This window comes from Pelophylax lessonae, assembly GCF_965119305.1.
Source record: "Pelophylax lessonae genome assembly, chromosome: 7".
Lineage (NCBI taxonomy): Eukaryota > Metazoa > Chordata > Amphibia > Anura > Ranidae > Pelophylax > Pelophylax lessonae.
In genome coordinates, this window is record NC_138774.1 from 194401782 (window position 1) to 194420623 (window position 18842).

Here is an 18842-nt window from a genome sequence, read left to right on the forward strand (position 1 = left end):
GTATGTGGAAGTAAGTAAATGCAGGTGCACAGATGATCCGGTGTCCGAGGTCGGCATGGGGTCACTTGTTGGGTCAGCTATACTCGCTCGTCTCGAGTTCCTGTCCCGCAGGAAGTGGTGATGACATTGGAGGATGAGTCCGGGGCCTGGACCACAAGTTGAGCCGCAGCGTCTGCCATCTGAGAACTTCCGGCGTGCTCAAGGCGCGTTTCGGAGCATGCGCATGTGAACAAAGCTTGACAAAGGAGCGTGCCCTGGTATTCCACCGCAGTGCGCATGCTCCGAAACGCGTCGCGAGCACGCCGGAAGTTCCCAGGCGGCAGACGCTGCGGCTCACCTTGTGGTCCTGGCCTTGGACACATCCTCCAACTTCATCACCACTTCCTGCCGGACAGGAACGCGAGACGAGCGAGTATAGCCGACCCAAGAAGTGGCCCCATGCCGACCTCGGACACCGGATCAGCTGTGCACCTGCATTTACTTACTTCCACATACGTTTTTAATGTACTTTGCCACAATAAATCTTCACAGTCCTAACTCAGAGGCGCCTGTGTTTTCTCTGTTTTCTTACATGTTTGGAGATTTATTCTGCCCCCCACAAGGCTGGCCCTAAGCAAAAATATTGTTTCCGACATACAATAAGGACAACAAGGGTAGTCTGTATGACCACCCTATGGACATTGTATCAGTTTCCCTCGCCTCTTTTGCTTGCGCCACTATGTGTATCTTTTATTTACTGAATATGAACTGCCGACTATTTTAGTGGGACTGACCTGCCAAGCTACATGTGAGGCCCCGTGTTCCCAAATTCTCCCTTTGTTCACATTCAATAAAAGGGGGTCTTGCTACTTCTGTGGGATATTTAGTTTATTTTGAAACAGGAGGAATGAGACTGACAGATAGGGAATTGAGGAAATGGGACCTCCAGTGAGGAAATTTTGCCCCTAATAGGTAAATAAATTGTAGATTTAGCTTTTTCCTGCAGTGATATAGAGAATGTAACAGCCCCTATACAATATCCAGTAAAATCAGACAATGAGATGCCTACAGGTATATTTATTATTACGTAGGGACACTTGGATCTCAAGCAAACTGTAATTTTGGCCTCAGTCTCTCTGACTTTAGAGCTCTGTCTCTTTTCAGCATCCTACTATCCAAAAAGAGAAATAACACTGGTTTGAGGTACAGCAGAATGTGACTCGGAAAGTTTCAGCATGTTCCTGGGATTAGTGGCTCTCAGAGTAAAAAGAGAACCCTAGTATCAATGACAGTATCTGCAACACTGCATAGTGCCTGAGCCTGCTCTGTATGTTATTAGGTTAGAAGGGTTGCAGTGATCTACAATTCTTTCACGCTAACTTGTTACTGACTGAAACTAGTGAGTAGTGCTGTACTTTTAGGGGTCAGCACCCTGGCCTTTTATTGCAGAGATACTAGACCTAAATCCCATCATGATCCCATCTGCATGGAGTTTGTATGTTCTTTTTGTGTTTGTCTGTTTACTCTTGTTCCGCAAAAATGTGCTAGATTCTGGAAGATAAATGACTGTGGCAAGAGCAGTAGATTTTAAGCTCTTTTGGGTATGTGTAGATAGTTCTGTATATTCTGTATAGCTCTCCAAAATCTTGAAACGTCCCTGGAAATAAAGTATGGGACACTTCTATGTGCATTACTCACAGCCTGACTCAGGGGTCCATGGTCTGGGTGATCCACCATTGTATGCTTCAATATCTCCTTCAGCAGAAGCGGGTATTTCACCAATCGGCTCCGGGGCATGTCAAGGAAGCTCCACACATCTAGTTTACGGCTGAAGGCCGATTCCTGGCACAGCTGTAGGAAGTTGTGTACGGCCTGACTTCTCCTCTTGTGGTCCAGCAGGGTCTTGGCAGACACTTGGTTGCAGCAGTATGTCTTGTAGGACTGAAGATAAGGAATCTGCAGAGAATGTTTTTATTATTTAATGGAACAAAACTGTAATAGTGACCTGTGTTAAACGAGTAATGAAAGCAAAGCAGAGACTGCCATTATTAAATATTTGCCTAGCAGACTCAAGCTTCAAGCGGTTAAGTGTAATTTTTTTTTTATTAAAATAATAAACATGGTATACTTACCTGCACAGAGAGGCCCCAAACCCTCCTCTTCGGGGGTTCACCAATGGTGCTCTCAGCTCTAACTCTTCTGTGTCTGCCACCATAGCAAGCCACTTTCTATGGGGACACAAGTATGGATGTGCTCCTGAGCCCTATGTGCATCAAAAGACACACACAGTGTGGTGCGGCTCACCCCCCCCAGCTCTCTCCTCACAGGATTTGACTAACAGCAGCAGGAGTCATTGGCCTCCGCTGCCTCTGTGTCTTGTAAGGAGAGCAACATAGACCAGCACCATTGCAGATGGGCACAGCACTGGATCGAGATAGGATTTAGGGGGGTATATAGGTAGGTAGGCGATACAACTACTGGGACATTTTTTACCTTAATGCAAGTGCAAGTGGTTATAAACTCTAACATATACCCAGATGAAACATTATTCTACATAAGTTGTACCTGACTGTCTGCAGTCTTCTCTTCTCTGCAGCCTTTCAAAAATCTAGAATTTCCAAAGCTTGTCTAAGCCATCAGAAAAAAACGGTTAGCGAGCTGAAATTACACTCTGCAGAGCTGAGAGGGGAGAGTTCTGACAGCGGATTGGAGGGAAGGGACACACACCCCTTCACGCAGGCACAGAGCTGAGGCTGTTAATCAGCTAGCGCACATGTGTCATACACAAAGCCTGTGGGCTGAATCTGGCCCACCAGGCCATTTCATGTGACCCTTGCACCTCTCCTGCAGGTATATCTCCCCCCCCCCCCATCTCTACACCCACTTTTGTTTTAGCAGTTGGCAGCAGAGAGGAGGAAAGAACTCATCCTACAGATCCTGCACTTTCTGCAGACATCGGCAGCTGACTACAGACTGTGTCCTCCTCCAGGCTCTGCACTTTCTGCTTCCCAGCTCTGCCCCCATATTTTTCCCTGCAGCAGCATAAGGTAAGGGAGGTGCACTGTGATGTAAGAAAGGGTGAGGGACTTTTGACTTCGGATGGTGGGGGAGATGGTGACATTGGATGTAAGGGAGGAAGGGGTGCTCTGGATATCTAGTTTTACAGATACAACCAGCCCTTTGAGGGCAACCATAATGCTTATGCAGCCCATTATGACATTGAGTTTGACACCCCAGAGCTAGAGCTACAAAATTAAGTAGTGCAGCGCAACCAAACACTAATTAGTATACATTTACACGCATATATCAATATATTCAGGATGATCTGGCCCTCCAGTCTCAAATTTGGATTAAATGGACCAGAAAGGCGGCTACATTGGCCTACTAAGGAAGCCCAATCACGTGTCTAGAAGGGAGGAGCTGGGCCTGTGACGCCATGCTGCCACCGTTGCACATTAGTAGATGTGATTTTACAAGCACATTGTTATTTTAATTTTGTAAGTGGATTTTTATTGTGGGATCATATGAATAAAGATTAAAAACAGGAAGCACTATGTATCCACCATTCTATTCCATGTAATCCCAATCTGAGACACAAGTATATTTGGGAGTTGGAGGGCGAGATCATCGTGGATTGTGGTTTAAATGTGCTTAAGGTGAGCAGGTGTGGAGGTGCACAAATCACTGGATGATGGAAGAAATTAGAAGATCACTGTTTTTGTGGGGAGCGCTAGACTTTTATTTAATTTTATTAATTTTTGCACTGAATATATATATTTGAAGTTTCGTAGAGCTCCCTCCCCTGTCACCTTTTTTCTCTTGGTGTCAGGAAAACTTGTCAGAAGTGATTCATGCTGATAGCAGAGGAATGAAACAGCAGACAGAAATAACACTTAGTGATCCTAGTTGAGACAAGTACACGCTATAGAGGGATATGCTTCGTTCGTATTTCCTGTCTGAGGTTTTCAACCACTTTAAGGTTTAAAAAAAACATATGTCTTGACTTAAGAGCAATTTTCATTATTTTAAACCACTAATCTAGAACAAGCATGCGACCAGTGAAGTCAGAATGCCTGATTGCTATTCTTGTTTCAGCCCAGTCCCTTTAGGAGACAATAGCAGGAAGTCATCTTTGTGAGCCTTAGGAAATACCCCTCTTAATACAACACTATAATTTTATACAAATTCAGTAAAAGTTTGACATATTCAATAGGGGTTTATATTAAATGCTATTTTATGGTGGCCAATGTGATATTTCTGTGCAATGTTTTTTATGAGTATATATATTGAAACAGGGGTGTCAAACTCCATTTGATTGCGGGCTGCATCAACATTATGGTTGCCCTCAAAGGGCAAGTTGTATCTGTAAGACTATGTATCGTGTAATACGTACAGAGTGCAGAGTTCAAGAGTACGCAGTGTACAAAGTGCAGGGTCGAGGAGTGCGCTACTTACAGAGTGCAGGGTTTAGAGGTGTGCTATGCACAGAGTGGAGGGTTCAGCTCTCTTTCACAGGCTGTCCACATCTCACTTCTACACCTCCTCCTCCTTTGACCTTTGCACTACTCTCCCCCATCCCCCACCTCTGCCCTCACCTATCCTCATCCCCCCCTTCCCCAAACCAAAAAGCTCTTTCACATCTCACCTACCCAGCCCAGCTCTAGTATCTACTGGCACTTGCAGAGAGATCACTGATCAGCATCTGTTAGTGCCATAAACAGCCATGTGTGCATGCAGGGCAGGAAGGGATCTGTGAAAGCCACGGGCTGCCAAAAGAAAAGTTGTTTTTGGAAACACGGAAGGCTTCTGTGTTTACAAGTAACAGTTGTGAGCGGAGAGCCGGAGGTGGTGGGCTAGATTCAGCCTGCGGGCCTTGTGTTTGACACATGTATGTTAAAGGATTGCAGTTACCTATAACTGGATTAAATTGTTAAACCCAACAGTGATATCTCAGTTAAAAATGGAGTCTGATGGACTGAGTCATCCATCTATGAGTTGTAGCTTCTAGCAGCTTCATCGGCTAGATTGCCCTACCATGTTTCTATGCCAACCCATTTTAGGATGTTGCCCCTTCCCATCCCTCATTATTTCTCACCATGAGAGATATAGGAATATGTTACATGGCTTAAGTCTCTATTTCCACAAAAATGAAATATTACTCCTAGCTGAACTGATGCCTGGCCACATTATTACAATCTGATTGGAGAATTTTTGTAACCTTTCCTTTTCATCATATGTCAAATGCGGGCCATTCAATCTATATCCAATCAGGCAGGCCCATTGCATTACATAGTTAATAGTAGATAGGAAAGGTAGGAAGGAAATTGTGCAATCACATTGTAACAAGTGTAGCCAGATTAAATTACCAACTGCTTCTTGTAACCAAGATTGTCCCGTTATTTATGCTGATTTCAACTCCTTTCTCTGGTAAGCAGCAACCTGATTTCTATGCGTGGACACCTGGGGGTTGCACGCAGCACTGAATACCGCATGTTGTGTGATTCCATTCAACATTTATCTAAGCATTATGCACTTTTATATGTAAGACGGATTGAATCCTACTGTGTTTTAGATATATACACACTGTCATACAATATCAGCACTGGTGTCACTGAGTTATTATTGTTATGCACTTCAGCACTATGCACTTTTGTGTTTTGGATACATGTATTGCCATATATTTGACATCACTTGTGACAAGGAGATATCATTATTATGCACTTTAGCACTATGCAACCTTTTTTCCTTTGCTAATCGCATATAGTCACATTGATTTTTTATAATCAGATTTTATTAGTCATGTTTGCACATAATTATATGTTTTTTCTGAATATGATTTAAGCCCGCCAGCACACATACACTTTATATTAATCTCCCCCAGAGTTTAGGGAGTCCTAGGTGCTGCTCTTTAAGTGAAGTTAGCGCATCCTTTATTTTTTATTTCAAGTTATTTTTTGAGATTCTGCTTACCCATTCCAGCATTGCTGGCCCCACTTGATCCACTGTTCCATCTTCACGGCGGAATTTCAGCAGGCGGTCTAGGAGATCTAGAATAAAAGGAGAGGTTTTCTCATAGAAATTGTCTCCTAACGAATAGAAAGGAAAAAATAGGGGTTTGGTACAGGCATATGCCAAACCAACCTCACATCCCTTCCCCAAACTACTTCATCAAAGAAACAAAAAACAGTGTCCCTGGGGAATTTGAATGGATGGGGTTGGAGTAGTAGATATAGTAAAAGACGTATAAGAAAAGTATATAAAAATTTAACATATAGGAATAACGAATAGAAAAATCCCATTGCCAGGCAGCTTCAGTTCCATGAAACTTCATCTCTTTGAGAAGTTAACTTTATCTATCCAAACTGACAAAGTACATCTACACCCAAATACTAAAATCTCATGTAGGCTTCTACATTTGAACATATTTGACAAAAGTTTTAAAACTGTAGCTTTGAATAACAAAAGAGAAGGTCCTAGTTTAGGTACTTCCTGTTATGGGGTGACAACTGAACCCCAGTTCTGCTCCTGCATTTGACAGCTTGTCAACTGCACCCTGGAAGAAGACTACAAATGGTCGTGCTTGTGAAAGTGTTTGCAACACATGCTTCAAGACCCTGATTCCCTGCCTTGTACCTGTGCCTTCATCTTCATGTTTGCCCGAGCCCTGCTCTGCCAGTTTGTTTGGATTACCTTGTTGATGACCTTGGATCAGATTTTTACTACACTCCGGACACAGCCTGCCTTTGGCCACAAATCTCAACCTCACTACTCCTGATCTGAACCTGGACTGCCACTGGACCACTCTCCCTGTCTGCCAACCGCAAGTACCGGTTCGCTGTGCTCAGTTGGAACCTGCCCCAGTGTAGTAGCCAGGCACTATAGCATTGTGTATAGGACCTGGGGGACAACCGAGTACCAGTAGGCCTGCTTGCCTTATGGGAAAGGGGCTGCTATAAGCGAAGAACACAGCAGCCAGTGTGACAGTAGGCCACTGTGTTAAAAGATAGTCTGGGCCAGGTTTTGAATAGGACAGGCACACTGATGGTACAGGGGTGTGCTGGGTACTTTGGAGAGTCAGGGCTATAGTTCAAGGCTCCACACTCCTGAGGAGTCTGTATGTGTGCAAGGTAGCAGAGAGGTGTGCATGTCTGCACAGTTTTGTCTGGGACAGGACAGACAGAGGCCGAAGCCTGAAAGAGAGAGCAGCGGGGAGCTGCAAGAAAGAGACAAGAGAGCTGACAAGAGGGTACAGCCTTTTTACACGAGCATTGAGAAGATGTGTTAGATGGTCAGGAGGACCAAGGCAGGAGGCTTGAGCAACGGTGCCCGGTAAAGAGAGCCAGAGGGGCTAAAGATTTTAAATTGATGGTGGAAACCGCTGCGAGGGAAGTTGACTGCTGTGAACTTTTCTTTCTGTTTAAATAAAAGTGTGCAGAAAAGCCCTGAAAAGGCATATCTACATTTGAGTTAAACAACCCTCAAGTTGTCATACCAGCTATAGTGCCTGACCACCAACATTGGGGGTAGACGTGACAATATCTTATTTTTCCATGGCTTCTGCCTGCAACACCTTGGTGATGTGTGACGTCTTCCTCCAAGGAGGAGGGGGCTCCACCTAAAATGTGAAATCAATGTTAAACAGCTAATTTTAAGCTGAAAGACCTATACGTTAATGGTTTTACCTGCCCCAATATTTAGCTAGTCTTGGATTCACAGGCACACTAATAACTACTGTAGCTGTGCAACATTCAGTCCAATTTCTGCTGTGTAAGGAAATTTAGGAAGGTGATAAAAAAAGTTAGATTCCAGACATGTACTCTAGCAGTATATAAAAAAAAGACTGCTGAATGGAGGCCAGCATTGTTGACCTGCTTCCGAAAATGCCAATTGCCTGGCTGTGTCTCTATCTTCAATGCTTTCTCTGAACAAACAAGTAGATTAGAACGTCAGAGATAAATTAGAACTCCTGATTAGCATACTTGTTGCATCTCAGAAATTACTCATGACAGCAAGGGTAATAGCATTCTTTTGTTAGAAGGAATGGTCAGCAAAGGCAGCCTACATATACAATGCAGGTTTCCATTAAAACATTGGAAGAAATGTAATAAAGCTGCTACGCCACTTCTCTGGCGTTAATCCCTATTGTTAATATATTGTGCCAAATTCATGAAGCATCTGGGACACTTTTGCTTCTGACAGCGACTTGGGCACCAAATTCGGACAGTTCAAAAATGTATCACTTTTACATTGTGGCGCATTGAGTGCGCAAAATTCAAAATAAAATACAGACTGTTTATCTTACGAAAGTGGAGCTAATTAAGACTAACTCCTAATGCATGCTGCACCACTTTTAGAAAACAAGAGACACTTTCACAAAATCTGTCTGCGTCAGCTTTTATGAATTCCAGGGATAATGACTATATAGATAAATCTATTACTTGACTAAAATGTTTCATATACAGTATATATTATTAAACATATAAGAGACAGCAGAGGTGATCCCCATGACAATCCGCTGAAGTTTTGCTGGCATACTATAAATTTATACCTCAACCTAAGTAATGACATCAGCTGTTTGCATTTCCCCCAGTGTCCAAATGCACAACCACCAGTACTGTAGATCTAATAACCATCTCACCTTGGTGCAATGCGGGCAGAGAGTCCAGGATGCCGAATATCTGGTTAAGCTCTTCCTCGCTCATGATCGCCAGTTTTAGCATGGGCTCATAGTAGTTCTAGAAGAACAATCCAACAAGGAATGGTGAGCAAGTTCTACAGGAACGGGAAGGGGGGGTTACAGAGGGGTCAACAGTACCAACATGTACCTAAAGAAACTCAATATCCATTTGTGGATGGCTGAACTAATTATAGGCAAGTTAAACCAGCAAAAGATTTATATAAAAACTTGGGGCCGAACTGGAGGCCCTTTAGTACTTGCTGTGCATCCCCTGGTTCCCAGCAGTCAGTAGTGGAAGCACCAATTTGATTTGTAAGGGTGCGGTAATAGTAGTATCTCTTTTAAGATTTTGCATAAACATACAAAAGTATGTACTATTACAGAAGTAGAACAAGATTATAGATAACATCCACAGATACATTAACCAAAGGTAACAAAAATAGTACAGGTCATGGGGACTACACAGAGCCCGATATAAAATATGAGACAGTACAGGATATCCATATTACAACCGAAACATACACCTATTCATACTCATACACATAGCAGTGATCTCTAGCAGTCTCACGTAACATTCTGAGTCCTGCAGCATGTCTCCAACCACACCTGAAGCCTACAGTCATGGCCAAAATATTTGGCATGCCTGCATTTTTGTCAGATAAGGTACCACTTCGACCCAGAAAATTGTTGCAATTACAAATGCTTAGGCATTCTTATGGTTATTTATTTTGTTTGTATTAGTATGACACAAAAAAGTAGAGAAACAAAAAGCCAAATATGACACATTCAACGCAAAACACCAAAAATAGACTGGACAAAATTATTGGCACTTTCTCAAAATTGTAATATATAATTGCATTCCAAGTCCGTGATTCTCCTGTAATTAATTTGTAAATAAACTCACCTGTATCAATTAGCAGGTGCTGACAATATAGAAACCACACTGGCAACCAGTTAAAATGGTGAAAAATGTACTTAACCTTTCTGTTGTGTGTCTTTGTGCCACACGGAACATGGAGAAGAGAAAGAGCAGCAATTTGAGGATTTGAGAACAAAAATTGTAGAAAAGTATGGAACCTGTACATCGCCATCTGAATGAAAAGGGACGCTATGGTAGGAGACCCAGGAGGACTCTATTGCTGACACAGAAACATAAAAATGCCAGATTGGAGTTTCCTAAAACTTACACGACGAAGCCAAAATCCTTTTGGGAGAATGTGCTTTGGACAGACGAAACAATCTTACAGCTTTATTTATTCTACTGTTTTTAGAAAAAGAAATTAGGTATTTAAAGAAAAGAATATAGTCACACATTGTGGAGGTTACTTTGCTGCTTCTGGCACTGGATGTCTTTAAATGTGTGTACAGCAATATGAAATATGAAAACTACCAAGGAATTCTGGGGTGCAATGTAGGGTCTAGTTTTAGAAAGTTGGGTCTCTGTCAGAGATTATGGGTCTTACAGTAGGACAATGACCCAAAGCACACATCAAAAAGCACCCAGAAAATGGAGAGTACTGATCTGGGTTCAGACCTAAATCCCATAGAGCAGTGGTCCTCAACCCTGGCCTACAGGGCCCACTAACAGGCCAGATTTTAGGTATTACCTTGGGGAGATGCAGACTAGAGTACTGCAATCACTGAGTAGCAAATTATATCACCTGGGATGTATTTCAGTTATCTTGGAAATCTGGCCTGTTAGTGGGCCCTGTAGGCCAGGGTTGAGGACCACTGCCATAGAGCACATGTGGAAAGAAATCAAAACAGCAGTTGGGAAATGGAAACCCTCCAATCTGAGAGACCTGGAGCAGTTGGCGAAAGAAGAGTGGTCCAACATTCCAGCAGAGAGGTGTAAGAATCCTTTTGATGGTTACAGCAAGCGATTGATTTCAGTTATTTTTTTCCAAGGAGTGTGCTACCAAATATTGAATTGAGGGTGCCAATAAATTTGTCTAGTCCATTTTTGGAGTTTTGTGTGAAATGTGTCAGGTTTGGCTTTTTTTTTTTGTGTCATACCAATACAAACAAAAGAAATAAACAGAATTCCTAAATATTTGTAATTGCAACAATTTTCTGTGCGAAGTGGTGCATTATCTAACGGAAATGCAGGGGTGCCAATATTTTTGGCCATAATGCAATCTCTAGACTCTGGTCATCTCCTGTAATGAGTCTGCAGTCTCGGATACTTTTCCCAAGCATTACATACACTGAATATTAGAGGCGATGTCAGGGGCCATTAGTTGAGGCCCTCTATACCTCATAAATACCAATTTAAATGGTCAGCAACACCCAACAGGACATTTTAGAGTTCAGTAGATGCTGAAGCATTAGAATAAACCTCAGCCAAACATCTTTTGACTTAAATCTACATGAAACAAAGACCACTGTGAACTTTTGCCAAGTTTTAATTGCCTTCTGTGGCTCTGTTAGAGAGAGATCCCCTGACTTCATGTGGTGTCAGTGGGATAGGAAAGTAGCAAAATCTCTCTAACAGGGACACACAGTAGGCAATTCTTGTTCTGTCACTAGGGCAAGAAGTGAGGGGAAAATCTGTTCAATGCAGACACGGTAAGGAAAAAAAAATACATGTTTTAATTCTGGAGTTTCGTTTATTTTATATTACAGAGAAATTTAAAGTTTTATATATTATGAATTAAATTACATAGAAAGCAAGAGGAGGATTGGAAACACACAGCAGGACTTTTGGAGTTTCACAATCTTAATTTTTTTATAATACTTGCAGGTCTTTTACCTTCTTGACCAGGTTGAGGTCTTCTATTAGCGTGTGCTCCCCCTGCATCAGCTCGAAGATCACCTGTGTGTGAATTATATTTGTCATATATACAACAGAGTGAATAGAGATCATGCATTACACAGAAGGGACCTACTTATATTGTATGTGATGTACAGAACCTAAGGCTGGTGCACACCAAATGCAGTCCAGTGCGTTTTTTTTATTCTGCATCAAAAACACATGAACAGTGTCTAACTTGGCCCTAGTTCACACCAGTGCAGTGTATTCCAGGGCAGACAACCAAAGTAGAACATGCTGAATTCTTTCTGTATGGAACGGAGCAAAACACATCAAAAACACACCAAAACACACATTTCCTTGCTTGAGAGGAAGGAAAAAAGAGGGGAAAAAACGCACCAGAACATGCATGTAAACTCACATGTAAAACGCATCTGAAACGCAGAAAATGTGGTGTGAACCGGCCCTTACAGAGGGTCTAGTACAAAGGGATGTGTGCTATAATATAAGGAAGGAGAGTTAACTCAAAATGCAGAAGTATAAAGTAATTAACTCCACAGAAACTGCAAAATTTGCATTGCATACAACACTAGATATCTTTGTTTAACTCTTCTGGAGTATCTGGGTGCTGCTGTAAGTAAAGGTGTCCCTGCCATCTGAATAGCAGCAGAAAAAAAGTGCTAATTAATGCACGACAATGTGAAGGAAAAAAAAAAAAGATGGTAGGTGCTGAAGTAGAGTGAATGATGGCATAAAAATCTGTCTCCTGTAGTTTTTTATCTTTTAATTATTAGGATGTTTAAGAGAGGTCTGAACAAAACCTCTTTAAAGGTAAAGGAACACCAGGGATTTTACACAAAGGAAATACAAAGTAAAGAGGATACTTTTTCATACAAGTACATGGTACAACAGGCACACTTTAGGAATATGAAATGTTGGGTTTACATATTCTTTAGGCCACAGTGGGAACCAGAAAGGACATACTGTATTGGCTATGGAAGGATCAATAAAGGTTAGAAAAAGATGATAGTTGACCAGGCCCATTACGTTTTAGTTTAGGATAACTGTACTCTTTAAAACACCATAAAGAAGGAAGTAGCATTTGTAACAGTATTCATGGTATGGTTGGGCCTCACCTCCTGACGTTTGATCTCCCGGGTGGACAACTCCTCCCGTGCACTGTCATAGGTCTCACTCCACAACTTGCTGCTCCTCTTCTTAGCTGATGCTGAATCTCGGCTCCGTGTACGTGGGTAGAAGCTGAAAAGACGATTGTCATTGCAGCATCCTATAGAACGCTGCAGAGATTGAATCTGTTAGTCAACATTTTGCTTTAGGTTTAGAGTCCCCCCAAATGCTTGAGCCCAATAGCAGCTGCAACATTACTAAAGACTTTGTGAAAATCTGGTTGGTCTCCATTATATGCACGTTCTCCCCTTTTGTGTCTTTTTTTCACAAAGCAATTAGGATCCAAAGGAGAGTAAACTAGTGTAAAGTTAATTTCCAGACAGACTCCATGGCAGCACACGTATGGGTAGCTCTGCCTCCTCTCCTACCCTATAGGACCCCACTCCCATAATTTTTGCTCCATGCTAGAAGCCGTGTTCCTTTTTTGTCGTCCTCCTGCAAGAGGAAGTCTTACCTTATAGGATGCTTATCGGTTTCAGGCGACCTGGTGGTGTGTGGCTGTTTGTTCCTGATGGTGCCTCTTCTATGTAGTCCAGCAATCTCAGTATTTACTGGGTGGACCCGGGCAATGATGTATGATGCTGGAAGATGCCGTAAATCCTGCATGAGAGGTGGGCTGCATCGCAGGCCGAACGTCCCTGCTACTAGCGGGAGGCCCTTGTGCCCTGATACACACGCGGATTCCTGTTATGGAGCGTTCCAGGTCCTGACACCTTCCTGCTACCTTCCTGGTGGTAATGTATGGCATATTTGTTTTTCTCCCCTTTTCACCTTATTGCACTGTTTTTCGGCATTTCCTGGTTCCTATGGCGGCTGGAACGCTCCTGCGCTCCAGACCGCCACTTTCGGCTCCTCGCCCGCACCTCCGGGCTCCTGATTGGGTGCCCAGGATGAGGCTTGGCTCCCGCAGTGGTTCGCGCATACGCGCGCATGGCTGCCGGCCCTCTATGGCGTGATTGTGTCGGGGGGGGGGGTTTCACGGCTCCCGGGAAATTTAAACAGCTGTCAAAGCTGTCATTCTTGGGATGTCTGCGGGCTGTGCGGCGGCTTCCCCGTGCTGCATCTCTGCTTATGTGTGGTGAGTCCTGTGGGGGGGGGGGGGGCAATCTCTAGTGGGGAAGGGGGGCAGTGGAGGAGGGGGAAAGATAGGATTCCACTGTCTTGCTTTCTTCCTATTGCAGGCTGCTGATCTGTCTGAAATGGATACTGCGCAACAGGTGAGCTAGTTATCTTAACCCTTACCTGTCTGCCTCGGCTGGTTCAGTTGCTGGAGCTTGAGTGTTTCTTTTTTTTCCTGTCTTTTCCTTTCAGCCCATTTAGGTCTGACCAACGCCCTGTTTCTGGATCAAGGGATCGGTCTCCTTCAGTTTAACAGCACTCATCTTCCAAGTCTCGACGCCATAGGTCTAGATCCAGATCCAGGCGTCATGAGGATAACTCAGGCTCAGCTGTCCTACGGCTTTCCTGCCACTCTGACCGCCCTACAGAAAAGTCCTGCTGGGGCTGTCGGGCCCGTATCCCTGAGGACAGGTCTTTGTGTGACCCCTGTTATTCTCGGGCGTTAAAAGAGAAACCAGGCACAGACCAGCCCGTGGAATCCCTGGTCAGGCGGATTGTTCAAGAATCCCTCAGAGATTGGGATCCTGGTAGGATGTCGGGTCACTCCTCAGATGCTCCAGGTCTTCTCCCAAGGGAAGAATTGGAGCCGGGCACTTCCCAACCGAGTCGCTACTCGGATGATTCCTCAGAAAGTGAAAATGACTTGGAGGACCAGTGCTCGGGATTTGAGTTTGCCATGGTCCCACCGCTAGTTAAGGCAGTGAAAGAGGCACTAAAATGATAAGATCCAGCGGAATCCCCAGTGAAACAAAAGAAATATTTCAAACACCTCAAAAAAAGAACGTTCTCACTTTCCTTTTTTGGGGGAGCTGGGTGAAATTATTACGGATGAATGGGAAGGAGTGGAGAGGAAGAACTCCCTGTCGTCCAAAGTCTCTAGGTTGTATCCCTTCAAGAGCGAGAAGGTGAAGCATCTTGATTCTGCTCCTGTAGTGGATGCAGCCTTGATGAGGTTGGTGAAACACGTCACCTTGCCGCTAGAAGATTCAGTCACCTTCAAAGACGGTCTGGATAGACAGATTGACACAGATCCCAGGAAGATCTATTTGTCTAAGGCTCTGGAGTCCTGGGTGGACAATGTGGAGGCCACGCTTCAGAGTGTCTCCAAGGAAGTGGCTAGGAGCTCGGCCATTCAAGAACTGAGGTTGGCAACAGCCTTTTTGGGGGAGGCTTCCATTGATATCATCCGTCTGGTGGCGGGGGTCATGCTGTCCTCCGTTACAGCCAAACACGCTCTATGGTTGCGCCCCTGGTTGGCTGACCCTGCCTCCAAGCAGGCTTGGTGTAGGATTCCCTTTGAGAGCGCGTCCCTTTTTGGTAATAAGTTGGACAGTGCCATTACCCGTGCCACTGGTGGTAAGTCGGGATTCCTTCTCCAGGATCGCCGTCTGCTAGACCGAAGAAGATCTCAGCGCAGACAGAGCTCGGACCGATCCAGAGAGGCGCGTTTTTACAGACCTGGTTGCGAGTTCAGAAAGAACTGGAAGCGGACTCAGTCTACGAGTGAAAAGTTTGCCAAGGGGACATCTTCTGGTGGCCGGGAGGCCACGAAGTCTTTTTGATATTGGGCCTGTCCAGACAGCGCTTGCTTCTGTTTGCGCATGTCTGGGCAGCCTCAATCAAAGATCATTGGACTGTGAAAACCGTGTCGCATGGTCACGTTTGGACCTTTGATAGAACTCCTGTTCTTCGTTTCGTCCCTACGACTCTACCCCAATCAGAAGAAAAGAAGCTAATCCTTCTATCATATGTAGATTCCCTTTTTGCCCAGGGCGCAGCCATCCCTGTTCCGGTCGAGGAAAGATTTCAAGGCCTTTACTCCCCTCTTTTCATGGTTTTGAAGAAAAGTGGCTCCTGGAGGCCAGTCATAGACCTGACACACCTAAACACCTTCATCAGAAAAGAGAGGTTCAGGATGGAGACACTTTTCACAATTCCTCAGGTGGTGCAGCCAGAGGATTGGATGGTGTCCATAGATTTGAAAGATGCCCATTTCCACGTTCCAGTAGCAAAAAAGCTGCAACATTTACCTGTCTCCCTTTTGGGCTTACCACATCACCTTGAATCTTTTCAAAGATCTTACTGGCTGTGGTAGCCCTGATCAGAGCAAAAGGGATTCGACTTTATCATTACCTGGACAATTTGCTTCTTCTATCTCAACACCAAGATCAGATTCTGCTTCACAGGTCTCAGGGGATCTCCACCCTTCAGGAATTTGGGTGGCTCTTAAATATGGAGAAGAGTCATTTAGAACCCACAAAATCCTTGGTGTTCCTGGGGGCCCTTTTCGATACCTCCAGAGGCACCATCTCCCTACCATTGGAGAAAATCACAGTAATTCGCAGCAGGATACTTCCAGCATTGTCAGCCTCTCATCTCCGGGCTTCTCAGTGCATGAGAATAATAGGGACCATGGTCTCCACAGCCCCCATGGTGAAGTGGGCACAGTGGAGGATGAGGCCTTTTCAAACAGGGTTCCTCCAACAATGGAGTCCCGGGAGTCCAGATGTCTCTATCCGGATAACGTCTTCTATGAAGAAGAGCTTGACCTGGTGGCTCCAGCGGGAAAATCTTCTGAATTGCCACTTGATTTTTCCGGCCCAATTGGTGGTCGTGACGTCGGATGCCAGCAGGTCGGGTTGGGGCGCACACTGCTTGTCGGAAGTGGCCCAGGGCAGATGGGATTTTCCTGCCCTCAGGGTGGTCTCAAATGTTCTGGAGCTTCGGGCGGCATTCTGCGCTCTCCAGGCCTTCCATCAGCTGGTGATCGGAGCCTCGGTCCTCCTAAGACTAGACAATATGACGGCTGTCGCATATATCAAGAGGCAAGGGGGCACCCGCAGTTCCTCCCTTCTGAAGGAAGTAAAACCAATTATGGCATGGGCTCAAAGGTATCTGTCCGATCTGTCAGCTGCCTACCTTCCCGGTGTCCAGAACGTCCAGGTGGATTTCCTCTCGAGGACCGATCTGGACAACAACGAGTGGTCCCTTCATCCAAAGACCTTCAGGTGCGTCACCTCCCTGGGGTTTCTCCTGGAGGTATATTATTTGCCTCTCCGAACAATGCCAAAGTGGAGAAGTTCTACACGAGGTGGCGTTGTCCCCAGGCTTATGGGGTAGACGCTCTGACGGATCACTGGAGTTTCCACAAGGCATACGCTTTTCCCCCGGTGCCAGTAATATTCAAATTCCTGCAGAGACTCAGGAGAGAAAGAGTGGAGATCATAGCGATCCTTCCTTTCTGGCCAAGGAGGCCTTGGTTTCCTCTGTTGCTTCAACTGAGCTGCCGGGATCCTGTGCCCCTACCGTCCAGACCGGACCTTCTGTCCCAAGGTCCTTTACTACATCTCTGCCCAGCTCAACTTCATCTCATGGTATGGCTATTGAGAGGGAAAGATTGAAGGCTCTTGGTTGCCCAAGCGAAGTAATTCCCATGATGATGAGTGCCAGAAGACCCGGCACCAACAAAATTTATGAGAGAATTTGGTCCAAATTCAAAGATTACATGGATAGTGTGTCTGGCTCCATTACTAATCCGGGTATTCACAATATCCTGGGTTTACTTCAGTCCGGGTTAGATCTGTCATTAGCAGTCAGCTCTCTCCGAGTACAAGTCTCAGCCATTTCTGCCTTCACAGGAACTACATGGGCAAAACATCCTCTGGTTTGTCAGTTTTTCAGAGGCGCTACTAGGCTAAGACCTTCTAGGAAGCCCAGGTTCCCCAAATGGGACTTTCCACTAGTCCTGGATTTCCTTTATTCAACTACTCTAGAGCTCTTTCTCAAAAATCTTTTGATGAAGTCTGCCTTTCTGGTGGCGATTACGTCAGCTAAACGTGTCTCTGAAATCGGGGCCTTGGGATGCAAGGAACCGTTCCTGACATTCTTCCCTGATCGGGTAGTTTTGGTTCCAATGCTTGGCTCTAATCCTAAGGTAACGTCAGTTTTTTACGTTAATCAGGAGATTGTGTTACCTACATTCATATCTCAGGATGACTTGAGTACCCATCCATTGGATGTGGGTGAAACACTATGACTGTACCTGGACACCACGGCTCAGTTTCGCCAGTCAGACCATCTTTTTGTTCTCTTCTACGGGAAGAACAAAGGTAAACAAGCGTCTTCAAGATCCATAGCAAACTGGATAGTTCAGACCATCCAATGGGCATATAAAGCCAAGGGACTGGCTCCTCCAGAGGTGGTGATGGCCCATTCCACCAGAGGGATCTCTACGTCGTGGGCGGCTTCCCTTCATGTGGCACCTGATGTAATTTGCAGAGCTGCTTCATGGTCATCAATCAATACCTTTATGTCGCATTATTGCATTGAACCGGCTTCTTTGTCTTCGGTCAATTTTGGTTTAAAAATTTTGTTTGTTGATGGTGCAAATTAAACCGGTTTCTGTTTGACCAGCAATTTTCCACTTGGGTGTGTATGGCTAGTTATTTCCCATACGTGTGCTGCCATGGAGTCTGTCAGGAAAACTGAAAATTTTCTATCAATACTTACCGTAATTTTCCTTTCCTGATGGACTCCATGGCAGCAGGAGTTCCCTCCCATCTGCTGGAGTAGTCTATTTATGGAACACCACTTCTGGCATACATTTATGGGAGTGGGGGTCCTATATGGTAGGAGAGGAGGTGGAGCTACCCATACGTGAGCTGCCATGGAGTCCATCAGGAAAGGAAAATTACGGTAAGTATTGATAGAAAATGTTCAGTTTTCCTGACAATTTTTCATTATTTATACCAATAGTTTTGTTGGTTTTCAAATAGTATTCAAATAGTTTTCAAATAATATCATGCATTCTTTTGAATGAAGTATCAATAAACCAGTAGTGATCCAGTAAAGCTGGATACACACTATACAACTTTTGTTGTTTGATTTCCTTTAGATTTACTTTCAACTATGTAGTTGAAGGGCCTGCCTGATTGCCTTCAAATTGAAAGTGTTTAGATTTGCCCTCATATTATATGGTTTTGGTAAATCTAAAGGAAAAAATCTAAAGAAAATTGTATCGTGTATATCCAGCTTTAGTGTAATGTAATATTGTTACAGATAAGAGATATTCACATTTTTCTGTGTTTGTTGACATTCTATCTCTGCACTTCAATAAATTTCCAATTT

General features: G+C 44.3%; 1 protein-coding gene across 1 annotated transcript in view; it reads right to left on the reverse strand.

Moving 5' to 3' along the window:
• LOC309559532 (rho guanine nucleotide exchange factor 3-like) overlaps positions 1-18842 on the reverse strand; it is a 59378-nt gene that overhangs the window by 19635 nt on the left and 20901 nt on the right. The window contains exons 5-9 of the mRNA XM_082262824.1: positions 12545-12706; positions 11409-11471; positions 8618-8714; positions 5950-6026; positions 1678-1935 (exon numbers count right to left, since the gene is read on the reverse strand). Coding sequence (XP_082118950.1) covers positions 1678-1935; positions 5950-6026; positions 8618-8714; positions 11409-11471; positions 12545-12706 — 657 coding nt within the window. The remainder of the gene's footprint in view (positions 1-1677; positions 1936-5949; positions 6027-8617; positions 8715-11408; positions 11472-12544; positions 12707-18842) is intronic.